Source organism: Pochonia chlamydosporia, chromosome 2 (genome assembly GCF_001653235.2).
Source record: "Pochonia chlamydosporia 170 chromosome 2, whole genome shotgun sequence".
Taxonomy (NCBI): domain Eukaryota; kingdom Fungi; phylum Ascomycota; class Sordariomycetes; order Hypocreales; family Clavicipitaceae; genus Pochonia; species Pochonia chlamydosporia.
This window is the reverse complement of record NC_035791.1, coordinates 6,352,310-6,369,234: the sequence shown is the minus strand read 5'-3', so window position 1 is coordinate 6,369,234 and position 16,925 is coordinate 6,352,310. Positions and strand designations below refer to the sequence as shown.

General features: G+C 46.2%; 4 protein-coding genes across 4 annotated transcripts; 1 reads left to right on the top strand and 3 right to left on the bottom strand.

Annotated features, from left to right (window-relative positions):
• Positions 1 to 5,661: 5,661 nt before the first annotated feature.
• VFPPC_12233 (chromo (CHRromatin organization MOdifier) domain-containing protein) lies at positions 5,662 to 7,035 on the top strand (the record flags this gene model as incomplete). The annotated part of the gene is made up of 1 exon (XM_018290171.1): positions 5,662 to 7,035. The coding sequence occupies one exon, from the start codon at positions 5,662 to 5,664 to the stop codon at positions 7,033 to 7,035; it is 1,374 nt and encodes a 457-aa protein (XP_018136453.1).
• A 734-nt stretch (positions 7,036 to 7,769) lies between these two features.
• Positions 7,770 to 8,303, bottom strand: VFPPC_12234 (hypothetical protein; the record flags this gene model as incomplete). Its single annotated transcript, XM_018290172.1, has 1 exon — positions 7,770 to 8,303. The coding sequence occupies one exon, from the start codon at positions 8,301 to 8,303 to the stop codon at positions 7,770 to 7,772; it is 534 nt and encodes a 177-aa protein (XP_018136454.1).
• Positions 8,304 to 15,934: 7,631 nt separating this feature from the next.
• Positions 15,935 to 16,383, bottom strand: VFPPC_12236 (hypothetical protein; the record flags this gene model as incomplete). Its single annotated transcript, XM_018290173.1, has 2 exons — positions 15,935 to 16,107; positions 16,152 to 16,383. The coding sequence occupies 2 exons, from the start codon at positions 16,381 to 16,383 to the stop codon at positions 15,935 to 15,937; spliced, it is 405 nt and encodes a 134-aa protein (XP_018136455.1).
• Positions 16,384 to 16,479: 96 nt separating this feature from the next.
• Positions 16,480 to 16,701, bottom strand: VFPPC_18365 (hypothetical protein; the record flags this gene model as incomplete). Its single annotated transcript, XM_022429987.1, has 1 exon — positions 16,480 to 16,701. The coding sequence occupies one exon, from the start codon at positions 16,699 to 16,701 to the stop codon at positions 16,480 to 16,482; it is 222 nt and encodes a 73-aa protein (XP_022285810.1).
• Positions 16,702 to 16,925: the final 224 nt, after the last annotated feature.

The following is a 16,925-nucleotide window of genomic DNA, read 5'->3' as shown; positions in this document are numbered from 1 at the left end:
TGGGGGAACGGGAAGAAAAGGAAGTTAGCTGATGGCCCGAGAGTGAGATATCCTCAGTCTCTGGCAAGCAAGGCATTCCGTCAGTCATGCCTGCGTTGACTTGAGCCTTCTCTCGTCTTTGTCGACGGCAACAAATGCTAGAGGTTGTATAAGTAGCTGTAAACTATGTAGTTGGTGGATAGAGTCCCATACAAGAATGCTCCAGCAAAAATACATCCACTGCAAACCGAGCCGACTGCCACTCCAATTTTCTGTGCTAAAGTGAAACCTTTCATTATAGTGGTAAGCCGGTCAGCGTCTCCATTATTTTAATTGGATATTAAGGAATAAAATATAGAACGACTAACTGTTTCTTCCTATTCCACCGCCAGGCGGCGGTGATGTGGGAGTAGACGTTGGTATTCCTGTTCCAGTCGTAAAAGTGGTTGTAAAAGCGGTCGTGATATTATTGGTCGTGCTTGAGGAAGACGAGATGGCACTAACAAAAACTGATTCAATTGTGCTCATCGTGCCACAGCCGTATGCAACTGCGGGAACTTCTGGCCAGGTATATGTCTGGCAATAAGGTGAAATGGGCTGGCTAAATCTTTGCTTAGCAGTTATGCCTGAAAATGTTATATCACGGACAGAGCGTGTTTACCATGTTAATACATCAGTTGAAGCCAAGCCGTTCGTGACCCCATGGTCAACGCAGGCTATTGAATATTTCGGCTGCCCAGTCGATTGACATCCAGCAACCAGTGTTTGAGGGTTTTCTCTCCAGGTAGAAAAGTCGCATTGGCCGGTTTGGCACGTCAATGGGGCAGCTAGAAATCAGCTACGTTAATCACTTCTTCTTGCTGCTTAGGCGTTTGGGGAGCTCGCCCCAGCACGACTTGCCGCTGTTTCCGATTTCTTAAACATGAATCTTACCTCCAAATCCATCAACAAATCCGCAAGTTCTGGAGCCCCTCGCCTGTCGCCTGTCCGGTTGTCTAACACGGGGTACCAAAAATGATGTAATGGTTGCAGGATCTCCCGAGACAGTTTCCCCACTGTCTGCTGCGATGCATAATGATGCTGCAAGTGCAAGAAATCCTAGCACCCGTAACTGGCGCATTCTGGGAATGGGTTTTAAACTTAGTCCTCGTCTGATGTGAAAACGCTATATGAAAACTCGGCGGCTATGGGATTAGGACTATTATATAACTTCGGTCATACATTACCAGCAATTTCTTTGAGTAATTTCAAGCCTTTTAAACATCTTCCCCATCGTGGGACATATCTTTTCAGCGTGGCTGAAGCTATTGACACAGCTTTTCTGTGATGGTATGAAGGCGGCCTATTGGCTCAGGCCGCGTGAGACGGGCTTCGTGTTTGGCGCTGCCGCCACCCCCAAATTTTCATTAGATCCGATAGATGAGCTGAAATTCATGGCTAGTGCTTTCCTCATTACGGGTGAATCCTTATCTATCCGTGGAAAAACAAAATGCATTATGAAGACTTAAACTTGTATTCTCATATACACCAAACTTGAGGCCACACGCAATTCTGTCGCCAAACCGGTCATGGTGGGAAGTAGCAGTCTTTTTGATTGCTCCCCTCTGGGGCAGCAAAACGGAGGATTCAAAGACTACGTAATTCGCCTTCGAAACCAGACCGGCTTCAATACGACTCTGCTGGCATTCTGCGACAACGAGATATGTGGTGCATTGTGGGGGGTAGGGAACCCAGACGTCTCAGGGATCGGAGTTTGTCGTTCCCTATATAGAGTTAAACTTTTTCCACTATTGCTAAATTTATTTCAGGTAATCTCTGCATACGTTATAGAAGTCGCTCTGGGGTTTCTTTTATCTCTAGGCTGCTATGTCTCTCGGCACCAGATCGATGCGCAGCCTTGGAACTGGTGCAGAACCCAAATATTACGGCCTGCGGAAAGGGGGCTCGAATCGTTCCTCTTCTCTGCAGTGTACTTCGCCATGTCCGTCCTAGTAGCGACTAGCTATTCATTGGCGAAGCGAGACTTTGATATTAGTGCGGACGGGTTCGGCATGCTCGAGGTGAACATAGCCTCCGCAGTTGCAGTTACATCCGTCCTACCACTGCTATATCCCATGACAATGGGTCTTCCCAATGAAGCAATTAGTCACTCACATAACTCTGCGTCAGTTAGAAAAGCCAAGTATAATCTGCGGCTGCGTAGGAAGTACGGTCTGGTTTTGTTAGGGATTACAGTAACACTATTCATGTACCCCTTTGTTTCGCAATGCACGCACAACTGGGCTCCTAGTGACATAGGAGAAGGTAGCGGGCCTGGCGGTATTACTATCATCACATCGGCAGAATGGGCCGCTCTAACTCATACTTGCTTTGGAGAGGTTGATGCTCTATCGTATACGGAGACCATAGTGATAGCTGCATTCGAGCTGGCTGGATCACTGACTTATATCCTCGTATCAATGTGGGTGTTCATCACACCGGTATTCAGAAGGTTGAAGGCCCAGAGGCTGAGTCGCAAAATCCAGAGTTGGCCACCGGCTTCCGCCATAAAGATATTCGGAACATTCACGCGAAGGCCCTGGGTTAGGCAGTTGGGTCACGTCATCCTTCTATTATTTCCACTATCGCTGTGTATTCCTCTGATTCTCGGCATCTTTAAGTTGAGAAAAGTCCAAAAGTCCCTTGCGACAGTGACCGCAAACGCTTACATCGATAACGAGTGGGGGTTTGGTCAAGTAGTAGCCATTGTGGTATTTGCACCTGTGCTGTTGGACATGATGTGTTCCTGTTTTGAGCTAGACTAAATATATCGCCATTCGAGAAGGTACAGGGATGTGCTAAATCGAGCATTAAGCTAACAGGTCCTGGAACTCGGCTTCGTATGCTATGGATACCAATACATGGCGAATGTATTCTGTTGGCTTCTTACCGATACCCATTTGTGAGGTGGCGACTTCTCCCATGATCTTGACCTGGTACACTATTTCTTCAGGTCCCAGATACTGAAATGAGCGGCAGCGGGGCTGCACAGCCAGGCACAGCGAGCCCAAGGCGCACCATCCAAATCGGCGAGGCGAAGCTCGCCTGGGCGTTAAGAGAGACCACAGGTGTGGACAGGTTCAGGTTGGCGCTGTGTAAAACTCTTGGAAGTGGGTCGCTACGAGAGTTGGGCCATATGCGTCAATTTTCAATGTCTGTCCTTGACCATAACAGACCAGTATAAAACCGGAATCACGACGGACCCAGTTTCCTTTCTCAAAAGAGTTCCTGAGTTGTGGCTGCTTTAACCTGAGCAGTTCCTGAGTCTCAGTGAGTCACCCTGAGCAGCCCCTGAGCCAACCTGAGCCAACCTGAGCCAACCTGAGCCAACCTGAGCAACTGACCGAGTTTCCCTGAGCTACTTGCTATTGGTGATATCATTGCGCTCTCTTTGGACTCAAAAACGATTACGCGGCCTCTGCGCGGCCTTCATGCACACGCCTCTTGTGATCCGCTGCATGTGAGATAAGAATCAGTAGAACAACCAATTGATTACTTGGAAGTCATTCTATTACATAAGAATTATGACAATCCTCGGTGTCTCCGATAGCTGCCTAGAAGTAATCTCAAAACGATACGCTGAGTTGGAGTCATGCGAATCTTCTGATCGTTATGATGGAAACTTGTGGAATCATGAGGCTCCGTAAGCCCGCTCCTTACCTGAAGCTCCAAGTGCTTTCTCTGATTCATGCCATATCTAGTGGAGTATTATCATCAACCTAGCTCTGTGAAAACACATTGGACGCTTATGATGCCCTTCTCCTTTGCGTCTGATTGGAATACTCTATCGTGAGCAGGACTCGTGGGGGTTTGCTTCGGGTTGGACACACAGCCAGATAGTAGACTACGATTAATTTGATCATACAAACATAATTCCACCACTCTAAGGAGCATTCAAAGGCGGTTCAATTTCTTGTAAATACTCTAAATAATCACGTACGTCTCATATACCAAGGTGTGTTTTGAGAGAAATTGTGGTGCATGGGCGGGCGGGTTTTGGAGAAAACCGTGATGGCGAGAAAATGCGACAATGGTTAATGATGCTACAAAGTATTCTTAGTTCTCCCTTATGTCATCTCGGCATTTGTTTTGTTGTGCTGGTCGTAGAGTAGGGTGATGCTGTTTGATTCCCACACCAACGACCTTCCTTAGTTGTGCAAAATGGATATTAATAACTACGGCAAACCGAAAATATCGCGCACAAAATGAAACGTCCCTATAATTGTCTTTGGGTGCGGGCTCAGGTTGCACCCAAGTTGTGGGGTGTGTGGCCGCAAATGACTTTCCAAATGTTAATTAAGTTGATTAATTGACTGATGGACGTGAAGCGGTTGGTTCCTCGACTAGCTGGAACTGGCTCCACGTAGCACCCCTGTCAAAGCTCCAAAATTGGCCTTGTGCTGATGCCTCATCGATGTGACGACGGAGGTTTTGCACAGAAGAACAGTTCCAAGCAGCTATAGGTCAGTTTGGCAAGCAAAAAGAATACATGAGCGCCATAAAAGGCCTTTGTGCTGGTTGATTGGCTGACGGCTAACTTATGGAGCCGGTTTTGCTGGTTATGATGAAGTGGGTCCACGATACCCCTGCAAGGAGCCAAAAATAGCTTATATTGTGGTAAGTTTTGGACGTCGGCACACGGAGAATGGCTGATTGTAAGTATATTTAAAAGCGTCAACCGCCCTCTTGTCCAGCTTTTTGATATAGCTTCTTGGGAATACTTGCGTATTTTTCTTGCTTTTATGCCTACGGCCTGGAAAGCAGTCGATTTTGTATGTGAATTTATTCACATCGATACAACATTTTATCTTAGGACTTATGTACGCATGTAGGTAGGTGTAACTAGCAATATCGCTCGAGGAAGGCGAAAATACGAAGTGTGCTTTACTATCCATACAACGAAAGCAGAGAGATGCTGCACCACAAAACTAGCCCTGGAGGCTCCGACCTCTAAGGATGCCGAACGTTGAAGATGCTCAAGCAAGGCAAGATCCATGAATCTGAAGGCTACGTACGCAGACTGGGCCGTCTCATTTAAACCAAGCATGGCTTGATGCACAGCTGACAAATGTAGAGGGACGCGTGTTCTCCTTTACGATGAAGTTGTGGAGCGACAAGCTTGGTACGCGTTGATCGTACAAACTGCCTCATTGTGCAGTGGATAGAGCCCCTGCAATAGGCATGGGACTGAGCAGCTGCGCTGCTGAGTTTCGCAAGCTACGAGAACACCAGTCAAGGTCGATCCCCCGAAATATCTGTGCTCATGCGTTTCAACGTATCGTTGGTGGGGAAACAGGGCCAGCGAAGATTTCCCCCCGATGAACTCAGCCTATGAATGTATGTCCAGCCACGGGAGGAGGCGAAGGCACAACGGTGCTTCGGCGAAAGAGTTGCTGCGGAGAGCTGCGTGATTCTCAGTATTTAAAGGGGCCGGCACCCCTCGATACTCTGGGAGAACTTTGCCAACTAAAAATCTCACTATTCCTGCAAACTTTCTGTCTGCGACGTTAGAGCGCGAGTTACTACGCTCCTGTTCATTTCAGTCTATTCAAAGCTAAAAGAATTTCCAGCCTACACCCCGCGAACAACAGACTACAGCCAAAATCGCAATTAAATCAACTATTCAAGCCCTCTTTAACCATCATGGCTGCGCGAAGCGTACGAGTACGTCCTTTACCCGATCGACTAGAGGCTTTGGATGATGTGATATCAATATCATCCGATTGCGATTCTGATGACTCGCTTCCTTCCATCTCTGCGATTGTGGCATCTATGTCTATCCCCCGACCAGTTCGAACGGAGAGCATCAGCGAGCACTCGCAAGTCATGCGTAGTGGTATGGTAAAGGCTAGCTCACGGCAAGAGAGCTCAAAAAATGAGGTTTTTACCTGTGACAACCAAGAAGTCTCTGATCCATCCTCTCTAAACTCGCCCATAGAGGCGGCTGTTCCATCAAGCAATCATTTCGGGCATCCAGCCAAGACCAGCAAAATAATAGAGTTTGTCGATGACTCTAACGAGTTGACTCCTTCAACCAGAGATCAGCATACTTCTGGCATGAGCTTTTCGTCGTGTTCTCCTACGCAAGAGACTCCTGTAGAGTTGATATCTGGTCGGAGTCTCTTTGTCCATCAAGCGAACTCTCTCCACCAAACCGCTCCTGCATCCACGACTTGCCATCCGAGGTCGCATATTCCGAGCATGATGTCGTCGAATCAGAGTATTCCCGTTCATGGCGGCGACACCAACTTTAGAGAAATGATCCGATCCACACATACGAAAGCATCTCAGGCGGAACACACTACTAGAGCCCTAGCTCAAGGGAACCCGGCTGGTGGTGACGAGCAGGAATCAGCACATAAAACGTCTCCTTCCTCTACTTACCCAGGTCTGTCGAGTGGTCAGAGACGTTGGGAGAGCCGCCAGACAACCATCAACTTGGACAAGACGACGAGTCAACTTGAGGCAACTGGCGACAATCTCCAGAATCAATTGCACAGTCACCGCACACGTGGGAGTGGGTATAACCTTCGCCCTTCGCCAGTTGAGAGACAATATGGCGGAGAAAGATTAAGTGCTATGCTGCCTGGGAAGCGCCGCAAACCCGAAGGTTGTGCTTCTCCCGGGCAGCGTAATGTGCGCCAGAAGACTGGACTGAAACAGCACGCAGAAACAGAGGCCAGCGTTTGCCGAGTGGATTGCTTGCTTGCCCGGTGGAGAAAACACATTTTCCTGGTAAAGTGGTACGAGGACGATTCTAATGCCATCATCACTACCTGGGAACCGAGAACAAACATTCTAGACAAGACAATGCTTGCTGATTTTGAGGCAAAATGGAGAGGTTTTAACGCGGGGGTGGATGTTTTGCGAACTCGCCGACGAGGCGGAAAATGGCAATACCTTTTGCATTGGCATGGTCGTTCCTCAAAGGAGGACACATGGCTGAATGAGGACCTTTTGAGCTCACAGCTCATGGGTAGAATCAAGGAAACTGGATTAGACGTTTATCACATTTGAGGTTTTAATCCCTGTTTTCTTTCAATGCTGTCTTTGATAGAAAGGCGACATATTTATCTTAATCGACTGCGAATCCAGCACTGCCACTTGCTATGAGCTATATAATGCACTCGTCTGACCCGAAGCAATTATAGTAATCTTTCATCCAACCATTTACCTCAATGCCGCTTGTATTTGAAGCCGTGCAACACCGACAGCGTAAAAACAAATGTGTGGGAGAGGGCAGCTGTAATTCGACTTCTTCGAGCTAAAGTGACCGAACGCACGCCATTAAAGTTGACAATTTCCTGGCAGACCCTCCAAAGCCCATTATTGATGCTGTTCTCCTCTACTTGGTCAGTTCGACTCTTCCCTAGTTCATCGACGTCTGTATTGTGCAATCGAGAAGCGACAATTGCTTACAAAAGTGAAACACTCCTACGGTTGTCTGTGACTCCAAATTCAAGCTTACATATCTAGATCGGTTTACCCCCGTCGACGAGTCAGAACCGGCTCAACAACCCCCTTAAAAACGCCGAAGATGACCCTGCTGCTGTTCCTCAATGCTCAGGGTAAACATTGCAACGTTTGGACGTCATGGAGCATCAGTAGTTTCCATGGCCTTATTTCGGCGTTATAGAACTATCAATTTATTGTCACTAAGAAGGAGGAACCATAATTATAATATGTTCCCAAGATATATTGTCTGTTTAACTGATTCTATTCATGGTATCCCATGAACATTCCACTCTTTGTCACGCCTCAAATATGGTGACGTCGCAGTTTTTAAACACTGTTAACACCCGTTGTTGTTTCCCCCTTTTCATCCGTTTTAAGCCTTTTAATATGCTACTTCTTCCCCTCTTTTTAGCCCTTAGCTTCAGTCTTGCCAGCGTACGCTCTCTGGACTTGTGTTCCTTATTTGCCGAAAAGAGTCTCGACGGGGAGTTTTCTCCTTTCGAGGTTGACAACAATAGATCATCTTCGGACTCTGAGTTCGCCAAATTGCCGGGATCGTCATTGTCAATGTATAAGGTGGTTGACGTTGGATGGCAAACCCGAGAGGCTTGATCAACGGATTCTTCCGGTGACGTGAATTTCTGTGTTGTCTCCGAGCTCGCAGTCGAAGCAGCTAACTGAATGCCCCCACTAGCTTTCTCGTCTAAATTATCGAAATAACGATCAAATTCTTCTTCGGTGGCAAAGGGTACTTGAGTAACATTTTTAGCAGTTGCTTTGTTGTCTGTTGAGGTCTTTGCAGCTTGCATGGCGCCGGTGAGGTGAAACATTGATGAAGAGGTCCCACAGATCTGTGAGACCCCTATATTGAAGAGCGTACGGGTTATTCTTATACGCAAAGATATGCTACTTCTCTCTCCTATTACGGGGAGCCCAAAAGGACCCCATATTGCATATCACGTGTGTCTGCCTAAACGCGATTGTTGAAGAAGAAAGAGCCTTACATTTGTGCAAAAGAGGCGTTGCACTTGTCATATTGTGATGAGATGTGTCATATACCTAGAGCACCACACTACCGCCGCACTGACACCTTTGACCCTATCGTGGTTATCACCAAATCTGGCTTGCCTCTCTCCAAGGAGTGACAGAATTTGCCATCGACGAAGTATCGACTTGCATTTTGGACATGCTTGGGGCTCTAGACCGTCGTGAGGGCGGGTATCCAGCCGGTCAACCAAGAAGATCTTATGCAGATACGTAATCAAATACGTGTCAAACCATCTTTAGATTGGTCCCCGCTGATGTGAATCCTACATCCCAGGCAGTCAAACCAACGGCATCACAACAACGAGCCCCAGGAGAGGGAAGGGGGGGTGTGTTCAGGAAGGAGAGTCTGCCTTAATTTGGACGGCTCGATCAGCTCATCCGGCACCCCTTCCACCGTGCGATCTTACATGATAGTTACTGCGTCTTTTTAGATTCGTCATCAACAACGTCAGCTCATCCATCAGTCCTTCTACATGTGATGACAACGTACATAATAGGGCATAGAAACCACCCGGTAATCCAAGAAGGACAAGTTGTATCGCTCCTCGCAGCAAAGCAAGGCAGACTTAAGCCGCGTTAAGGCATAATGAGGTAATATTGACGAAGTTCTAGGTGGAATCGCCTTTAGAGGTTACACAGTACGTATGTGACATATTCTACTTTGCTTAAAGTGGGAAATGGACGCATGCTTTATTACGCAACCATAATTGTAAGACAGCACGCGGGAAGCATGGAACTATGATACATGTGAGTACCTAGGAAGTGCTCTAATACTTAAAGAACTCGTTCTCCTGGTTTTTGATCGGAAATGCTCTCTACTCAGCCATAAACGCTTGTCCTGGCTTTCTTTACGCAATCATAAAATGCCTTTCCGCATCAAACAAGTTGCCACTAGGTCGCGGGGTATCTATGGCAGTCAGCCAATCCATTTCCCCCATATCGAAGATTCAGACACAGAGTTCGAGACCAACTCAAACTGCTCCCGTGCTCAGGGGAGGTCGCTATCCCCTGAGATTCGCCGTATGCCTACTAGCGGTAAAGATACAGCGATGACTGATTCTTCTTGTCATAATGCTGACGACGACAACAAGAAGAAGGACGATAACCACTGCGACAATAACCATGATGACAGTCATATTTCACATTCAAAATCAGGATCTACTCAAGATACACGCTCAGCATGCCAAGTAGGTCGACTCTCACAGGGTCTAATAACAGACGGAAGTATCAAAAGTACGATGGCTAAAGTAGAGAGAGGTGGCAAAATCAGGAAGGAACGTGGAGTGAAAAAGGCCAAGAAGCTGAGAGGGAAAAGGGCTACACCTGTTGTGATGTCCAAAAATCGCAATTTGACTCTGGCAATAGGAAAAAAATAGGCGGCGAAAAGTACCAGGGTGTTATTATGTAAAGACAATTACGGCACATATTACTGCGGTTGGTTTTCTGGCCGCCTGCCTGTTTTAACTGGCTTGAATCTAACGTGCGTAGCTTTCACCCCGACGATATCGAGAGTAGATCCACTCAAAGCGGGCCAGTTAGCGTGACTAGCTCCATAGACCAGCGTAAGAGCTACTTAGGTACACGTATAAAAGTTAATGCCTACTAAGCCTGGTTGAATAATGGCTGGTCTACACCGTGATAATATCTTGTCGAGGTTTGGCTACCCCTGTCACGTTATGAGAGTCATAGCCACCCTGTCACGTTATGAGAGTCATAGCCACCCTGTCACGTTATGAGAGTCATAGTTAGCCAAACTTAAGATCGGGTACACAGGTAATTACTGATAATGACTTCATTGTTTTTCTTGTTCGTTGTCCTTCTCTTGCCAGAGGGATTCACGTCATTTATCTGAGTTCAGAAGCATAACTACCAGCCTTCTGATAAAAATTCCAGGTGGTTGGCCGGCCTCTCATCTCCTGATATCTATGATTTTATGACATCTAGCAATTACTCCAAGTGTACTTGTTCAATTAACAGCGGCAGTTTTATCCGACAACTCCAGGCTGTCCTACCTTAATCGACAACTGCGGAAAGAAATCCGTGGCCAAATTGCCTTTAGTCTGGTCATCATGCAGACTTGCATATTGTGATATCACGCGCTGAAGTGATATTCATATACGTAACTAAGTGCGTCGAAATATTCCTCTAGCACTTTAGCACGATTGATATCACTAGCACCTGTGATATCACGATTTTGACAACCACGTCTTGTAGTGCCATGGTGTCAAGGGTTGACACCAGAGGCACCGTGCATTTTTTGAACACCGGTCGGCCAGAATTCTATCGTTTAAAGGACAATACCATTTGGCCTAACTTGATTGATTTTTGCACGGGATGCAATCAAATCTCAACTCTTCAAGATCGGCCGCTGTCGATAAGTACCCTACACCAAAAGATACAGACTTACGGCTAAGAGTCATGCCTGGGTATCAACTGCCAAATCTTTTAGCTAGTCTGGGCACTTCGCTCTATTCTCCCTGGGCTCCCACGTCTTGTGCCCACAGGCTAAACTATTGTACTAAAGTCCATAAATACCAAGCCAATGTAATATACTTAGTGCCACGCATACCAAACCCCGTCATAAAACGCAACCCATTTGCCGTATTGGTCAAACCACTGGCCTTATTGCCAAGCCTGTCTGTCCCAATATAGGGCCATCTGGTCCGTATCATCCATAGTCCAAATGAGACCTGTCGCTAGAGTGGACTCTTTAGTGTTTATAGGAGTAAAATAAACCTCGCTGTATTTCTTTTTTGAAAAGACAATTTTACCATCCGGATAAGCATGAAATGAGCCCGGTTTGCCACCTTTCTCTGTGTAAAGTCGGTCGTTGCAAATTGGCTGCCGTTTTCGACCGCCTGCCCGCATTGGCAAGGCGCCGCCCCCAAAGCTCCCAAGCCCCACTCTCGACCTCCCGCTGCTGTAGAAAAAATCTATAAGACCAACCACCAAAACCACATCTCTCTCCTTTCTTTCCCTCCTCGTCTTGTCCTCTCCCTCGCCGCATTGACCCTGCTCGATTCCCACTTCTCCCTTGGTGTCGCGGGTTGTTATTGCTTTGGTCGCGTTAGCCACATCATTTGTTAGGCTTAACAGGCTCCGCTTTCCTATTACAGCTCTATGTCCTTGATGCATGCTGCCTTCTCTTAGCTGCTTGCTATTCTATTTAGCTAAGATTATAACAATATAAATCCTCGCGCCTATATTAGCTAGAAATAGAAACCCTTACCTGTTCTCTACTATCTATTAAATCTACAAATCTACAATCTGTAGCTAAATAACCTTAAAGCGTTTGCTAACTCTATAAATACTAGGGCTTATTAACGCGCTTCTCTCATCAAAAAATCCAGCAAAGATAGCCTATTAGTAATAACTAGCTCTCGTGATAGGTTGGTTGCCTCCAGTCTTGGAGTGTCCGAAAGGGTTTTTAATGCCTGCAGTCGGGTTTGGGGGCTGGCAGCGCGGCCAAGAGTTACCATTGTCTCGCAAGCTTTGCCTTATTAGGGTGCTGGCGCCCCATAATACTCGTCATGCCTAACCACTTCCTCTGATTCCGTCATCTGAGGCTTTTCAGCTGATCTGCTAGCGGCTAGAAATATTAGGTTAATATGCTTGGGATTAGTTTGCCTATATCGCCTTGCTCTTATACTACTCCACAAGCATGCTAGAGTATGTCTGGCGTAGGTCTATAACCTATAGCTATGTCCTTTAATAGCGTATGTATTATATTAATCCTATAGTGCCCCTTCCCTTAAATTATTAATGTTATATTTATTGGAATCTTCCCCTGTATTGGGCTAAATGCTTTAACGCAAAAGGTCAGAGGCTAAATAGCTTCTGCTAAATGATAGGCTAAGGAGCAATTATTTAATTATTAGCTTCTTAACTTCCCGCGCCACATTATGTGTCCCTAAAGGTTTTAATAATACGTTATCTGAGGTTACTGTTGCTAAATAATGCAGGATAACTCTTAGCTGCATTAGCGGCAAGGCTAAGTAATACTGAGGATTATTAGTGGACAGAGAAGGAAGAGCGGACAGAGATGTAGGGAGAGAAGCAGTAAGCACCGCTAGTAGAATGCGAATTCTTTGGGCGGGGGAAATGGAAGAATAACGAGATTTAGAATGGGGTGAGCGACGACAAGGCTATTTATAAACTTGGATGAATGCTTGGGAAGCTCACCCACACCACATTGAGTTAGCAGAGCCGATTAAATCTGGGAACACAGTCTGGGTCAAGCTTTTGCGTCCTTAACTAGTTAACGCTGCGGTTAATGGGTTAGGTTCTGCCTATATAAAGGCTAAATAACTTGGGCATAATTAACTTAAAGTGTCTAGTTAATATGCACCTCTTCTTTTTCTTTCCTATAATTTTAACTTTCTTACTGCATAATAGAAAGAATCATAATAACACAGATAAGCCTAACGCTTAAGACTTATAATCACTTATCTTTATTGCCTGGTTCCTCTTAGGATTCCGCAATAATAATTGTATTATCACCTAGCAGCGTGAGCAGCTATAACAGCATTAATAACGATAAATAGAATTCTTTTAGTGACTCTAGCAAGCTCCCCTTAAAATCAAGTTATAAGAAGCTTAATATTAATTTAGGCTTCTTAACTTTCTCTACTATATAGTTAGTAGCAGCTAGGCAGGAGGATCCTAGGAGAACTCCTATACCCACGCCTTTAGACGCTAATTATCTTTATGCTCTCTTTTCTAAGTATAAAAAGCTTATTAATAGGCAGGAGGTATAGCGTGAACGCAAGGCCTTACCAGATAAGAGTATGTATCTATCCATGCTAAAGTATCTTGCCTAACTTATAACTAATTTGTAGATAATAAATCTTCTTTCTCTATTTAAACCAAACCGCGCCAGAAAGCCATCTCGTGCCGGACCGCAAAAGTCGCCTGTAAGCAGCAATAAGGAATCTCAAAGAGCAAGACCTAATAGCAAAAGAAGGTTACTTTACGTAGGACTTTGCGTATAAAACACGCGTTAGCTAGCAGTATTTATGAATATAAATACATACACCTAGGAGAAGCACGTCAAGCATTAAATAGATCTATTAAAGTTAAAGTATTTTAGGCACCTATCTTCTTGCCGTGCAACTAATTGCGTGGGGAACAGGCAATCAAAGAGACAAAAAACTTAGTAACTAAGAAGTTTAGCCCTGCTGCTTGGGAGAGGGAGAGAGCAAGTTGGACTGCGTAGACACGAAGAAGAGCAAATTGGACTAGCTAGCAGATGGTCAGATGTGAATATACGCACTGTTACCCCATTTTGAATATCCGGCTTGGGCGCGTTCTTGGCTCTATTGAGGGCTGTTGCTCAGCAGGACCATCGAGGAGTGACGTCAGTTATGGTCTTCTAACATGCCGTATGCCTTGGGACGAAAGGTTCTTCCTTCCGCGCCTTTCTCCAGGGGCAAAAAATTAAGCTTTGACCGCAGAACGATCTGTGCTTACGCCTGCACCACAATCTCTGCGCCACTTAAGCCACTAGCCGCCCACCTGCAGGCCTTTCCGACCCGGATTGATTGATTGATTCATTGTCTGTCCCAGCCGTCTAATTTGGTGGCAGCTGCGCCTACGTTGATTCCAATACTCCCACGACGGGTTGGCACTGCCGACTTGTGCAAAGCCCTAGGGCAAGGGGGGGAAGGATTGTGCGACTCACTGGTCGATTATTATTCTTAGTATAGTTACGGAGCAAGTCCCGCTGCAGGCGCTCAAAAGCTCCCCGATATGGCGAAGCACCCTCCTCCCCTACACACTAGTTCAGCTTAGTACAGGAGACCGGTCCGCTTCGGGCCTGCCAATGCCTTTTCGGAACGAGCCTGGGAGCTTGAGAAGCAAGGTCATGGGCACCTGAAAGTATCTTTGCTAGTGCCTGTTTTGAAGGGAAAGTTGGAAGAAGAGAGACTTGTGGTTATGAATGCCAGGCACTCGCTTTATACGATCGAGAGGCTTTTGAGACAGTTGCGTAGGCGCGTAAGGCTAGGGTCCGGCGTACAAGAAAGCAGGTTACCACTGTTTCCTGTCCTTTTTTTTTGTTATCTTTAGCATCCAATTTCTTCAATCTGTATCTCCCCCTGGAGCTACCATTAAAACATTCTTCATGACTATTGATCACTCGAAATGGGATAACATGGGCACGGATTTAGAGCCAGACATTTCGCTTCCCATCAGTCCCCACGCCCCAAGCTGCACGCACTCCCACTGGCCCACAAGAAGTTACACCTAGGATTCGGATTGGGAGAAAAGTTTATCCGAACTCAGGAGAACAAAGTCAACATTGCCGAACCCAGCTCTAATAATGTCGTGTCTGCAAACTTGACAACATGTTTCGAGTCATAGGGCGGTTCCGTTTGTCGAATGCAAACCCAGGAACCGGTTTGCAGAAGCGGAAATTCACTGTGAAAGCCATTTATTCCACTTTTCCTGCTACCTTAACCTACTACCGGCCCAAGAAATTCTCAAGTCTATTTGACCAAGCAGAGAATGACAGCCGCCTCGACGATCCATATGATGAAGGCGTGGCGATAGCAAGTGATGGACTGGTATACCCAGGAGTAAACAAACAATCAGGTGGGTGGTATGTCTTCTTGCGAAGCCGATGCAAGTGATTAACGATGCCAAACTAGTGTCCAACGGCGCAGTAATGTTCCCGAATACATTCACGATGCAAGAGTATGCTCGAAGACACTACGATGAGTTTCTCGATCGCCAAGAAATTGCACACGACCTTGAGACACCGCGGATCTATACTGTACCTAAGGGTTGGTCAAATATGACAGGTGTATTGCACAGGGGCTCATATATATTTAGGGACGCCGATTCCAGCCAGTTTAATCCTTATCCATGAGTTTCTATCCCGGTTCAGTTTGCAACCGTCTCGCGGAATGTATCTCCAAGGTACAATGCCTCCTTTGAATGCTATATCGGTAGCATACTAAGCTCGAGTAGACTTTAATCGATCACTGGACGAATTCTTCGATAGGTCTGCAACTAAGGAAGATGCAGAGTCTTGGCTGGAAAAGCACCCATTTCACGCAGCCGTAGCGGATGATGCGGATAGCATTTGGATGGCAAAATAGGGTTCGATCCAAAATAGACTTTGGGCCAAGTTGCCAAACTAGCTCTCCGAATTGCCTCAATTTTGGACGTGATCGAAGTCTGTTGCCCCTGTGTAGATATCTAGCCATTGTTCTCTTGTGTAGAGAGTTCCGTGGCGCAAAAGAAAACATGTTATTTGGTTATTTAAGTCTAATATGTATGTTAATTTTTTGCTGTCAGAATTCTTACATGGGTTGATTGGTTTACCCTCAATGGTCATATCTCGAGCTGGCTGTAGAGAGAAATGGTCTGAACGCTCATGCACCAAGAGCAAGTCGTCTGGCAATGGAGTCCCTTAAGATGTTGGCACAATGATTGATGGGGCATGGCCGCAGATTAGGTGCGGAGTCCATAAGAACAACTTACCTGGAGGTACCGCATATATGATCACATTCTTACCCTTGAATAGCCTGGCGACAAGTTGCTGTTGGTATGGTGAATTTGGTCGCATAGACGCACCATTCGGTGCTAGAAGTTAGTCAGCAAGGTTTTACAACACATAATATTGAGGCGCTTACCTTGGTACAAGTGCGGCTGCAGTGCCTTTGCTTGGACCATGCCTTTATTGATGCAAACATCAAAGGCGTGTCGTTTGGGCGACCACTGGCGCAGTTGGATATGATGACCATTATTAATGCGGAAGAGTTCCTTGGGGAAGTTCTTGAATACACCGATCAAATTCGCCATTGTTCCTAGTCTGCAATGGCATTGTTTCCCATTCCATCTTGTAGAGTTTAGAAACATTTAAGGTTAGTTGTTGCAGAAAATTTTGACATTGTCACGTGCTAGCTCTAGCGTACCAAACCAAACGAGTGTAATGTGACAACCAACGCGCTTGTTTCAGAACGAATTTCTATGGAAGGTCAAAGTCGCCATCTCAGTGTTCTTTCCCCTTCTTGGATCCCCTTTCTGCACTTTTGGACGATGAAGTACCACCCTGGGCGGAGTACCATTCACAGCTACCATTATCCAAACAGCGGAAATAGTCTTGGTACTCGTCGCTCCACTGCCATCCGTCTCTAAAAGTAAAAAGCCAAGCCTCCTGTGTATATTGTGTCGCATTCTGTTGGAAGAATTGTGTTAAGGCGTGATTGAGCTCTGACCTATTGGTCAGCCGGCGGCACATGTCAGATATCGAACACCCACCTTCCACACTCATCTGCTCGGCAGGCTGTAACGAGTAGTGGTCGCTATGTTCATGGACCAATATGAGGTTGTCGGGGAGAGGGGTATCTGAAATTATCAGCTATGGCTCAGCTTAAATGCCGAGGTCCTTTACTTTCTGG